At 45.6% G+C, this 13429-nt stretch overlaps 1 protein-coding gene across 1 annotated transcript in view; it reads left to right on the top strand.

Annotated features, from left to right (window-relative positions):
• Nucleotides 1-1281: 1281 nt before the first annotated feature.
• Nucleotides 1282-13429, top strand: part of LOC127637589 (inter-alpha-trypsin inhibitor heavy chain H5-like) — a 49945-nt gene continuing 37797 nt past the window's right edge. Inside the window, exons 1-4 of the mRNA XM_052118728.1 lie at nucleotides 1282-1520; nucleotides 1611-1655; nucleotides 9677-9840; nucleotides 11745-11858. Coding sequence (XP_051974688.1) covers nucleotides 1398-1520; nucleotides 1611-1655; nucleotides 9677-9840; nucleotides 11745-11858 — 446 coding nt within the window. The 5' untranslated portion in view covers nucleotides 1282-1397. The remainder of the gene's footprint in view (nucleotides 1521-1610; nucleotides 1656-9676; nucleotides 9841-11744; nucleotides 11859-13429) is intronic.

The following is a 13429-nucleotide window of genomic DNA, read 5'->3' as shown; positions in this document are numbered from 1 at the left end:
AAATATGGAAAAATGAAAATATATTTATATCACAATATATCACGTTTTATTAAAAGCTCACTTTTTGACTGTGGTATTGTGGTGTCAGTAAAAAACAAAAACAAAAAAGGACTTCTGTGTAAGATGAAACCTGTAAAACCTTTATCAAAGGGCACATATGTGAAAATTAAATGAATATTGCAATGTTGCTTGAATTGTGCCCTCATTACCCAGAATATTAATATTTTTTATTTGTGTGTGTGTGTGTGTGTGTGTGTGTGTGTAATCATGTAGGACCACTGGGATATTGTTGGGGGCCAGGGTTGGGTTGGGGATTGGGGGGGGTGATAGTGGGGGTTAATTGTTGATTCTTTGTATATATGTTTTGTTTTTCTATGTTCAATATGTGATAAAAATGTCTTTGATGAGAGATGGGATCTGATTCTGAGGTTCGCAGAGAAAGCTCTGAGCTGTTGAAGGTCTTATAGCAAACGTAGAAAACAGAAAATGACTACGTGACTAAAACGCAAGAACATGACACTGTCCCACAGCTCCAGAAACAACTGATTGGTACAAAAAATAATAGACTTAAAGAGTCAGAAATGTCACTGTAGTAACCTAAACATAACACTGGGTGGCGAGGTACATCACCCTGCATTCAGGCTGTAGAAGAGAGCCAGAACAGAGTTGTATTACACTTTTGATTTGGAAACTCATTTAAATTAAGGGTCAATGACGTGACGTTTATTATGTTTTTTGTTTTTGTTTTTTTGTGACAATATATATTTAATTATTCAAAAATACATAAACAATAATTGCAATTCACACAATACAATTCTGTGTTCAAAGTCATGTTGATATTTTTTTTCTCCTGGGAATTAAATTCATAAATGACAGCTGGAGACAATAAAAAAAAAAAAAGCTAATATAAATCTGAAATTCTTGAAAAAATAAATGTAGGCTTGAGTCGTGCTGAAAAATATATTTCAGCTTATAAAAAAAAAAAAAAAATAATAAAAAAAAATATATATACACATATATTCGATCTTCACAAACTTCGATTACCTAAAATGAAATTGACTAACTGTCTTGTTTACAACATTATGTTTATGATGGTTACCAAGTAGCCCAAAGTGGAGCAAAAAAGCCATTAACAAAAACCTCATTTCACAACTATTGTTGCCACTGCAATCAAAAGCACTGTGACAGAGACATACTGTAAATGTCGCAAGTGCTCTATTAGCTCTGTATCTACACACCAAAAACACCGGAGCTTCCAAACACTTGCAGTTGGCAGGCGTGTGCTTCACTGCTGCTGTCTTGGGATGGGTGGGACACAATAACTCACACTTCACGACCACTGGACATTCATTCGATCCACTCCGGAGACGAGCCAGTGAAGAAAAACATATCTTAATATGTTGCTGATAGTGCTCGTCTTGTGTCTGTGTCCAGTATTTCAATGCCAAATTGAGGCTTCTGAATTTCCAGAGGATGTGGACCTTGAAGACTACATGATTTCTGACATGGATTTAAATGCCGTAGGATTTTTCTTGCATTTACTATTAAGGTTATATCAGAATGGTATTTCTGAGATCTCACCACAATGTTATGTAATGTTTTATCTTCAGGCTCCTCATAGAGTACCGCGGCAGGTGAAAACGCTACTAACCAAGGTAAAGACGCACTTTCTTGTTTAAAGCGATTGAAATAGTTAAAATGACGTTATGTTTTTATTTTGGGGAGATAATCTCTGTCAATGAGGTAATCAATTCAATCTATGAAGTCGTCTATATCAGTGATCCTCAACCTTTTTGACTACAAGGTCCCTCACTGTCGGAGAAAATAATCGAAGCCCCCCCATGTATGCTATTAGATATTTATATTATAAGATAGTTCTGTATAACTGTATATTCTTCATAAAAAGCAATTTTTAGTTTTTTCAGTATGTTGAATTATAAGAATTATATACAAATTATATTAATCATATTTTAAATAATTTTAAAAGATCTTGAGGCCCCACTGGAAGTGTACTGAGGCCCCTTAGTGGGTCCCGACCCCCTGCTTGAGGCAATCCTGAGCGAGTGAAGCTTTTCTGCTGTTTTGTTTGTTTCGTAAAGTTAGGCTATTTTTAATGAGAAGGACACAATGGGGCTAAGCCTGTCATTAGAGAAAATTTTTATTTTTCTTCTGGTGTCAAAATATGTGTTTACATTGAGCATTAATGGAACAAACACAATTTGTGAAAAAATAAATTGTAAAGGTAGTTTGATTGGCTTATTTGCTTCTAAATAAGTCTAAGTGTGGGGTAAAAAGTCCCTGAGGGGATAATATTGTAGGTGTAGGGACAATGGTGATATGGCAAAATTGTTCATCATATGCTTGAGGCAATCCTGAGCGAGTGAAGCTTTTCTGCTGTTTTGTTTGTTTCATAAAGTTAGGCTATTTTTAATGAGAAGGACACAATGGGGCTAAGCCTGTCATTAGAGAAAATTTTAATTTTTCTTCTGGTGTCAAAATATGTGTTTACATTGAGCATTAATGGAACAAACACAATTTGTGAAAAAATAAATTGTAAAGGTAGTTTGATTGGCTTATTTGCTTCTAAATAAGTCTAAGTGTGGGGTAAAAAGTCCCTGAGGGGATAATATTGTAGGTGTAGGGACAATGGTGATATGGCAAAATTGTTCATCATATGCATATAATTTTTATAGGCTATAATGTTGCAAGCTAGTTTTAGATGAACATGTACTCGAAATAACCCCTTAAACAAATAGTGCACCAGTTTACTGTTTATTTTGACAGCACTATCCATTGCGATTAGAGAAGTCAACGAAGGCCACTTTACATTTACATTTATGCATTTGGCAGATGCTTTTACCAAAAGTGACTTATATTGCACTTATTACAGGGACAATCCCCCCGGAGCAACCTGGAGTTAAGTGCCTTGCTCAAGGACACAATGGTGGTGGGGATCAAACCAACAACCTTCCGCTCGCTTACCATTTCAGTGCTTTAGCCCACTACGCCACCACCACTCCACACTTTAAACATCATATCTTCGCAAAAAATTAATTCCCTATATCGATTATGGAACACAAGTTCCCATTCTGTCGCTCTCTCCACGTTGTGTCAGAGAAGCGACACTAGGGGTCTCTCTTGAGCGCCGATATTCACCTCTGGACTATGAAAAAAGGCCAATGAGAGTTGGCAACCAGTATTTGCATGTCCCGTCCCCGGACATACGGGTATTTAAGCGGCGCAAATACGGGAGTTCATTCAGAAAATTTCTTCGGAGCCGATGGTCGTGCATGAAATCTGCTGCGAGTTACACACCAAGTTCCTGGTTAATCCTCTGACGCTCTGCATGCTGTTGGATCTGACGGCGCATAACAGCGGCTTTCTCCTTAGTGCACGGCTGTGCATTCTTGCCCTGGCGCTTCGACAGCGCAGACAACTTGAAAGAGTTATTCTAAAAGAGTAATTTCGCTCTAAAGAGCAAAACACAGCGGCGTTGAACATCCTTCCCAGGACGCGTCTTTTTAAAGACGATATTTCCGCCCCTGTGTAGTTTCTGGATGTGGTTGATGTCTCCCCACCTCTGACGGTCATAAAAACTGCCTTGCATTCCTGGGTTGCGATCACACGCAGGCAGCGTTTTTATGAATGGTCTATGTTTTCAGTACGAGAACATAGCCATGACAGCATTGCAGTCGTAGGCTTTCTCTTGTAGTGAGAGAAAGCGCTTCAGCCGCCCAGCGCTCGCCTCCTTCCCACGGGATTGAGGCAGGCGCCGTGGCGATAAAAACGATCTGGGGACAATGACGGGCTCCGTTTGCCGGGTGAACCCCTCGAAACCCCCCGCCTCCCGGCACGCTTGCTTGTTTCTGTCCGAGCTCGGGATGAGCATTCTCTCCAATGGGTTATGTTTTCAGTGTGAGAACATAGCCGCGCAGCGCTGCGATCTCTGCTTTCTCTTGTAGTGAGAGAGAGCCATCTCAGCCGCCCCGGCCTCGCCTCCTTCCTACGGGATTGAGGCAGGCGCCGTGGCGATGGAGAACGATCTGGGGAGAATAACGGGACGCTTCGCGGGTAAATCCCCGAAAACCTCCCGCCTCCCCGGCACGCTTGCCTGTTTCCCTCGAGCTCGGGATTAGTGCAGTCCGCTTAACGGCCTACCGTCCGGTCCCTCGAGCTCCCCAGCATTGGATGATGACATCACGCTGCATCGGAGAGCGTAACAGCGGCGTCGGATGCGGATAACTCGCCTGGGCCGCCACCTTCGGGTCTCCGCCCAGTCTGAGCCTGACGCAAGAAGGTCCGCTATGCTTCCCCGGGCTTAATTGGTTCCGCGGGCATGTGCGCCACTCACAGCCGCGCCCCCCCTGGATTCCTTCCCGGACGTGCATGACGAGGTGAGCAAGCCCAGCTTCCTCGCTCCTCCGCTCTCGCTACCCTCGGTGGTAGAACGGTCTCAGACCGCTCCCCCCTGCATGCCATGGCCCCATCCTGCAAGTCCACCGGGCCAGGGCACTTCAAAATCTGCACTTGGGTAGTCCTGTTCTTGACGTGCTGCAGGAACTGCACTCGAACAGGCGATGGCCACTCCGTGGTCCAGAAACGCAACGATGGACAGGCAGTACGGGAGGCAGACAAAGCACGCTTTCTCAAACGCCCCCGTCTCCCAGCTCCGTCCATTCGGCGACACCACTTGACGACTTCGCCCAGCAGTCCTCAGTGGTGAAGAAACAGACGAAGGCTATTTTCAAGCAAAAATAGCATCCTGCCCTGCCGCAAACCTGCCGCCAGGGGCCATGCCCTGTCTGCTCGCCGAGGGCGTCCTCCTGCGGCTTTCAAGAAAGAAAGAAAGTGGTGCTCCGCCTCAACTAACAAGTGAGTGGGCCCAGATCTCAGCCCCAGCGTTGAGCCCCCCGCAGAAGTTGGACGCCCATCGTCTCACGGACCCCCTTGAGGACCCAGAAGGCTCCCAGGCGCTCCTGAGATGACAGACCCAGAGACCGAGACGTTAGCTCCGGAGCTGGTAAGACCACTCCGTTCCCCGGTGGAGGGCAGGGAGGAGAATATTTTGTTAAATTCGTTACACTCTATAGAGCTATTTCCTTGTTGTCTCTGGGGTCATCTGGCCCGCATATGCCGTTCTCACGGCACTCTGCTTTCAGGCCTCAACAGTCCCAGCTCCATGGACGCGGTGTCCCCGCCTTCAGCCTCACGACTGTTCCCCGGCCGGCCGGTTCAGACAAGTCCAGAGGACGCCAGCATCAGACCTCCTCCTCAGTCACGAACCCGCCCCCTGCCGGGTGCGCGAAGCAAGGTAAGTGCTTTGAGTTTATTCTCAGCACCGGGAGCCTCGGGACGCCACGTTGCCTCCCGACGCCGCATTACCTGTTCCGCACCGCTGCGAAGCCCCGCCGGGTACGTCCAAAAAAACTCGTCCCCTTGGTGTCCCTAGCACGGAGCTTAGAGGCGTGGCTTTCACTGCCCAACCCGTCACGCTGGCTGCACCGGACCATTCGACTCGGTTACGCAATTCAGTTGGCCAGGTCTCTGCCCCCCTTCGTGGGCGTACATTTTTCCGCAGTACACGGCCAACATGCCCATTCCCTGCATGAAAAAAACGCCTCCCTTCTATTAAAGGACGCGATAGAGCCTGTCCCTCCAAACGAAACGAAGAAGGGTGTCTGCAGCCCTTACTTTGTTGTACCCAAGAAAGGCGGCGGCTTACGACCGATCTTGGACCTGCGAGTTTTCAATCGGACCTTGTCCAAACTCCCGTTAAAAATGCTCACCCAGAAACAAATTCTATCTGGCGTCCGGCATCTAGATTGGTTCGCAGCGGTAGACCTGAAGGACGCGTACTTCCACGTCTCAATTTGCCCTCGACATCGACCCTTCCTACGGTTCGTGTTAGACGGCCAGGCGTATCAGTACAAAGTCCTCCCCTTCGGCCTGTCTCTGTCCCCTCGCGTCTTCACAAAAGTCGCAGAGGCAGCCCTTGCCCCGCTCCGAGTAGCCGGCATACGCATACTCAATTACCTCGACGACTGGCTCATACTGGCTCACTCTCGAGAGTTACTATGCGCACACAGAGACCAGGTGCTCAGGCACCTCAGCCGTTTGGGGCTTCAGGTCAACCGGGAAAAGAGCAAGCTCTCCCCGGTCCAGAGCATCTCTTTTCTCGGTCTGGAGTTAGTCTCAATGACAGCACGTCTCTCCAACGAGCGTGCACACTCAGTGCTGAAATGCCTCGCTTCCTTCAAGCCAGGCGCCATGGTCCCGCTAAAACGTTTCCAACAGCTCCTGGGGCATATGGCATCCTCCGCAGCGGCCACGCCGCTAGGGTTGATGCATATGAGACCACTTCAGCACTGGCTCCGGACTCGAGTCCCGAGACGAGCATGGCGCCGCGGCACGCACAACGTAAAAGTTACTTCTGCCTGCCGCTAAACCTTCAAACCCTGGACAGACCTCTGCTTTCTAAGGGCAGGTGTACCCTTGCAGCAGGTGTCCCGATGCGTTCTGGTCACAACCGACGCTTCCAAATTGGGTTGGGGCGCCGTGTGCCGAGGCCCGCTGCGCTGGCACATCAACTGCCTAGAGCTGCTCGCTGTTTGTCTGGCCCTGCAGAAGTTTCTCCCGTTAACTCGGAACAAACACGTCCTAGTCAGGACAGACAGCACCACGGTCGTAGCCTACATAAACCGCCAAGGCGGAGTACGCTCCCCCCACATGTCACAGCTCGCCCGTCGTCTCCTCCTTTGGAGTCAGCAGCGACTGGAGTCACTGCGCGCCACTCACATCCCCGGCAACCTCAATGTGATAGCGGACGCGCTGTCAAGACAAAGCTTGCCTGGCGGGGAGTGGAGGCTCCACCCCCAGTCGGTCCAGCTGATTTGGGACCGGTTCGGCAAGGCTCAGGTAGACCTGTTTGCCTCCCAAGAAACCTCCCACTGCCCGCTCTGGTATGCCCGGACAGAGGCTCCCCTCGGGGCAGATGCGCTGGCACACAGCTGGCCCACGGGGCTGCGCAAGTACGCATTTCCCCCAGTGAGCCTTCTTGCACAGGTGCTATGCAAGGTCAGGGAGGACGAGGAGCAAGTCATTCTGGTAGCCCCATATTGGCCTACCCGGACTTGGTTTTCGGACCTCACGCTCCTCACGACAGCCCCTCCCTGGCGAATTCCCCTGAGGAAGGACCTTCTTTCTCAGGGACGGGGCACGCTCTGGCACCTGCACCCAGACCTCTGGAACCTCCACGTCTGGCCCCTGGACGGGATGCGGAAGATATAGCCGGTCTACCATCTACCGTCGTAGATACAATCAGCCAAGCCAGAACCCCCTCTACCAGGCATCTTTACGCCCTAAAGTGGCGGCTGTTCGCGGACTGGTGTTCTTCCCGAACCGAAGACCCGCAGAAGTGCGCAGTTAGGTCAGTGCTCGTGTTTCTTCAGGAGAGGCTGGAGAGGAGGCTGTCCCCCTCCACCCTCAAGGTGTATGTCGCAGCTATCGCGGCCCACCATGACACGGTAGACGGAAAGTCTCTTGGTAAGCATGACTTAATCGTCAGGTTCCTAAAAGGTGCCCGGAGGATAGCTCCCTCCCGGCCTAACCTGTTCCCCTCCTGGGATCTCTCGGTCATCCTTACGGGACTCCAGAGACCCCCCTTTGAGCCGCTTGACTCAGTTGGACTCAGGGCCCTCTCTCTCAAGACCGCCCTGCTGATCGCGCTCGCTTCCATCAAGAGGGTCGGGGACCTGCATGCGTTCTCTGTTATCGACCTGGACCGCACACAGAGCACTAGACGCTCTGAGCAGCTCTTCGTCTGCTTTGGGGGACAGCAGAAAGGGAATGCTGTCTCCAAGCAGAGACTCGCCCACTGGGTTGTCGACGCCATTTTCCTGGCTTATCACACCCAGGCTGTGCCCCCCCTTTGCGGGTCCGAGCCCACTCCACCAAAAAAATTGAGTCCTCATGGGCACTGGCTAGGGGCACTGCCCTAGCAGACATTTGTAGAGCAGCGGGCTGGGCAACACCTAACATTTTCGCAAGATTCTACAATCTCCGAGTTGGGTTAGTATCGTCCCATGTTCTCTCAGGTACCGAGCCCGTAGAACTCGGTGGCACGCCCACGATCTGACCGGGTGAATCGCTTGCATCTAGCGCCCTTCCCCCTAACCAGGGGAAACAGTGCGCCTTCATTCCCAGGAGATCTCAGGTTTGGGACACTGGTTGATTCCTCCCTAGCCCTCGTGGGTCGCAGTTCAGCGGAGGAACTCGCCGACCCAAGCCACTGTGGGTACCGCAAGCTACCCTGCACTGGTATAGGTGCTCCACAGGTAAGCCTCCTTCGGACTCCCCCTGTGTGTAACGCCACGGTTCTGTCCCTCTGGCGAGCGGACTCCCGTGCTTCCCTTAGGCAGTCACGGCTGCCTTGGTTGCCGTGCTGTATGTTCCCCCTCTATAGGCTGGATCCACCACCGCACCGACTTTTCCACATAGGCCCTAAGTCAGGCCTCTGATGGTTTTGCCACTTAAACTTGCCTCCCCTCTCGGGTAGGCGTGGCCTCCGCAGGGTCTTCTCCGCCCTGAATAAGGGCTAAGACCCCCTTCCCTCAATGCGTGTAAGGGCCCCGGCCTAAGTTGTTCTATGCAAAAAACATAGAGAGAAAAGAGGCCCGGCCAGGCTTGGCCCATTCCCAGGTTGGCAGCCAGCACCTTGTTCCCCCTTCCAGGGTAACGATAAGGAATCCTGATGGCTTAAATGGGGCATTGGGTAAGGGTACGTGCAGCCTGATACAGTTGGTCGTCCTGCACGTAAGAATACCTGCTCGCTCCTGTATCAGCAGTTCACGTACATGGCTCAGCGCGTGGCGCTTTTATAAGTGGACCCCTAGTGTCGCTTCTCTGACACAACGTGGAGAGAGCGACAGAAGGGGAACGTCTAGGTTACGTATGTAACCTCCGTTCCCCGATGGAGGGAACGAGACGTTGTGTCTCCCCTGCCACGTCGCTGAGCCAAGCCACTGTTGTGGCCGGACCATTTCCGGCTCCTCAGAAAAATCCTGAATGAACTCCCGTATTTGCGCCGCTTAAATACCCGTATGTCCGGGGGCGGGACATGCAAATACTGGTTGCCAACTCTCATTGGCCTTTTTTCATAGTCCAGAGGTGAATATCGGCGCTCAAGAGAGACCCCTAGTGTCGCTTCTCTGACACAACATCTCGTTCCCTCCATCGGGGAACGGAGGTTACATACGTAACCTAGACGTTGTTGCACTACTTTTGTATCTTTATAGTGTAAATCCCTCCTCTGCCAAGCTAAGAGGGTTTTTGGTGGCCTTTTTGACCAGAGTGTGTATTTTTATGGGAGTTATTGTCAGTTAATGTACAACATTTACTTAAAAATCCTAACAAATTAATATTGAATCTCTTTCAAATAGAGTCAGAAGCTTTCAGAATCTTTCTGTCATTATAATTGTATCTATAGATGACAGTAGTGGATAATACCATGTTACAGTTTTACTATAGTAACAATAACAGTAGTAACTGTGGTATTTGGCCCAGATTCAGCCCAGATATTTAACGACTTGGCTACATCACATATGTTTTAGAAAAACTATTCTAAATATGAATCTATATTTTAATGATGGTAATTAGAATTCATGCTCTCGCCTGCCAGGAAACTAAACCTCACATTCAGGAGCTGTCAGTCCAGACCACCATCATCTCGCACTATGCCTTCACAGCGGTGTCCTGCAGCATGCTCAACAGACACTCTGCTGCAGCTCAAGGGATCTTTCAGTTCCACATCCCTTCTTCTGCATACATCTCCAACTTTAGCATGTAAGTTTTAAAGATTAAACAAATGACTGGCAAAATCCATATATATTTAATTCCTGGAGTTTATTATACCATAGGGAAATGTAATATATGTCCATTTATGAACATATATATAAAATGGACCCACTTTATATTAAGTGTCTTTATACGATGTATTCAAGGATTTGATACAATGTACTTATTATTATGTAAATACATGTTGTTGCATTGTACTTACATTTAAATGACCTGCATTTATGTAATCAAATTTTTGGTACATTGTTAACCTTAACCTAAACGTAACCCAACCATTACATTCAAATTTCTATAGCATTAAGGAAAAATTACTAAATACAAGCATGAATCTCTACATGCCTGAATTTAGTAGAAGCTTAGTTTCTTTGAGCTTGTCTGTTAGCCAATAATATCGCTTACATGTGATATGTCAAGCCAGTCGGTCAAATGTTGTAAGCTGATTGGTCCTTTGACTTGTAACTGGTTAGCATATCAACTTGCGTACTCTCTCTTTACCTTACATATAAATTTGCTCAGTACATTAAGCTGGTTTCACTGCAGCATGCTGCAAGTGTTTTCTATGAAACCCTCCTCCTCCCCAGCTCCAATTGTCTACATCTGCTACATGGAGATTGTATTTGTCTAACTGTCCAGGAGTATGTCATACATGCTTAATGTGGCACGTCTTGAGTTTTCTCATAGTACAGCAGCAGAAGCATGTCCATATGCTTAACTTAGTATGTCTTTGTTTGTTCTAGCAGTACAAATTGTAGCAGATCTAGTCTGCCAAGACCAATATCCTATAAATATGTCATACCCAAATGAACATGTTAAATCTTTCAGAGAGTTGTCATTATTGAACTATCATACAGAGGTGAATAAGCTATATATGCAATGTATGCAATGCATAGGGCCGCACACAATCCATAGGGCCACACACAATGCATAGGGCCGCCATACAAAGGGGGCACAGACAGGTGCTAAGAGAGGACGACCATGGGCGCCAACATGGATTTTGCATACATCCCCGAAAATGGGTAGTTGTGCTCCTGGCTACATACAGAATATACAAATTGGCAATCTTTGTAATATTTTGAAATATATGTTGCATATATGTTCAAGTATGTAACTTGTTTATCAGTGAAAATCATATATAAACATATATGAGTGTATCTTGCACTCAGGAACTTTAACATTGAAATGAACAATAAAATAACAAACCTACATCTGATTTCCTATTCCTCTAGGAAAAGATTGTGTGAAAGGTCCTTTCTCATAGTCCTTCTTGCATACCTGTCCCTTCTCCCCCACTCCTCTCTCCCTCTTCCATTCCAGAAGGCCCAGGTCACCAAAAGTTTACTCAGAATGCCACAAGTTCACCCAGAATTCCTATATACCACATGTCCTGTGATCTGTAAATTAAGCATTTTAATTCCTTTCATGTTTGGTATCGTTTTAAATGTCTCAGTGCCATTTGTAAAATGGTCTTGTTTCCACAGCAGTAGAATAGATCATAATAAAGATTTCAAACTTTGGAGAATTCTATTGTCCGTTGTGTGTTTTACCTCCCCTAGGGCCCCTGGTAAAATCATCTCCTGTCATAGATAAGGTGTGACCTTTTGGGTCAATCCTGTTCAACTAAATTATAATTTATGGTTTTATTACCTTACTTTTGTGTTGAAGATGTTTATTTTGGTCCGGTTATTTAAAAAAAGCTGGTTAATGGATTTGGTCTTTTTATACTGAGAGAGGTTATTGAAAGGGCCTGAGATAGTTTAGACTATCATTAAACACACATATGAACAAACAGAGGCAAAGTTGTATGAGAGACATTTATGTACCAATAGTAAGATGTTGATGTTTTAATGGAACTAATAACAAGTATTTTTTTATGCTTTGGAATGGTGGGAAAGGATTGTGGGAGGACGAGTCTTTCCCAGTCAGGTAAAGCCTAAAGAGAAGAAGATGAAGAAGGAAGGGGGAGAAACCAATGGCAAACCGAAGATGAGGGACTCACCAGAACAGAGGTCTGGATAAGCATGTATTTAATACTTCTTAATGCATATTTTCGGGCATAAGTGGCCAGAAACATACTCTACAGTACACAAGTACAAAAATGCAGACACCAATGCTTGGCAAATGCTTGGAAGTTGTACTTACTTAAAATATGTTTTTGAGTAGAGTTACCATCAAATATCTGTGCCATAAAATCAGATGTGTTATTAGTCTGGCAACAAGCTATAAACATGGCAACACTTTAACCAGCTTTGACTTACTTGCTCAGCAAAATTATCTTCAAAATGCTGTCCCACCATGACAGTAGTGGACCTGAAAGGAAAAACTGTCCCTAAAAGAAGACAGTTCATTCAAATGTCTTTCTGTAGTGCCCCGTGTGTCAACATTAAGAATGTACGACTTGTGTTACGTTAAGAATTACACTCTTACACAGTTCGGAAATCAAGCTTGTATAAGCTAGAACAAAGTCTTTCTAGCAAGTCAGTTCACTGTCGGCCATCTTTGGAACACTCTTGGGAGGCTATTTCCAGTCATGACAGTTCAGCTTTTTCAGATCTACTTGAATGGGCAAAGACCAAAATCTCCTAAACTGTTGGTCAAGATTACGATCAAAGAACATATTTCAAATCAGCAGTGTTGTGCCTCCCCAAGGGCCCCTGGTAAAATTATCTCCTGTCATAGATAAGGTGTGACCTTTTGGTCAATCCTGTTCAACTGTTCAACCTGCTAGCCGAGGCTAGGATGAGTTGGGTTAGTGTTGTTGCCATGTCGAGAAGACAATGTTTTCTTCACTGCGAAAGAAAAACCTCTGTGTTTGGACTTCCAAAGGCAGACAAATTGAAGTATCAGCATTTAAAATGTATTTAAATTATTTAGCCGTACTATATGGCACTTTAGGATCACAACCTGTAAGTATGTTTCATTATTAATGGATTTATCTGCAGCTACTTCTTACTAGTGTAAATTATATTGTTTTAGATTAATTATAAAACAAATTCTAGTGTAAATGTCAAGTCCTGATATCTGAATTGAATTACACTAGTAAAAATTCACATTTTTGATATATTTGGAATTTAGTATTCACTAGTGGCAATGTTAATTCCAGATATATGGAAATGGTTTTCAGATATAAATAAATTAAAGAGTAATGAAAGATATCTTAAAATGCTGTCTTACTAGTTACAAAAACATTCCCACTATATAGGGAAAACCAAATTACCGATATTAAATCTTTTGTTGTAATTTCGTTACTGATAGCAGTAATGGACATTTGCAGTAGGAACAATGTGATTATTGAAATCAATGATTGTTTTTACTAGTAAGTTGTATATTTCTGATATGTGAAATTGCAATTTATCAGAAATGAATAATAGATATCTATAATTGTATTTTGAACAGAAGTGAATTACTGCTAATTGTGAAATTCAACTAGTTAAAATACAGTTACAGATACCAAAATCTTTTTTTCACTAGTTGAATTGCATTTTTTACATTAAGAATAGGTATTTCCGCAAGTTATGATGTTATTTTTTACATCAAGAATTAAAATTTTTACTCTATTTAGAAATTTTACATATACTAA

The sequence above is a fragment of the Xyrauchen texanus genome, chromosome 45 (genome assembly GCF_025860055.1).
Source record: "Xyrauchen texanus isolate HMW12.3.18 chromosome 45, RBS_HiC_50CHRs, whole genome shotgun sequence".
Classification (NCBI taxonomy): Eukaryota; Metazoa; Chordata; class Actinopteri; order Cypriniformes; family Catostomidae; genus Xyrauchen; species Xyrauchen texanus.
This window is presented reverse-complemented; position numbering and strand designations above follow the sequence as displayed.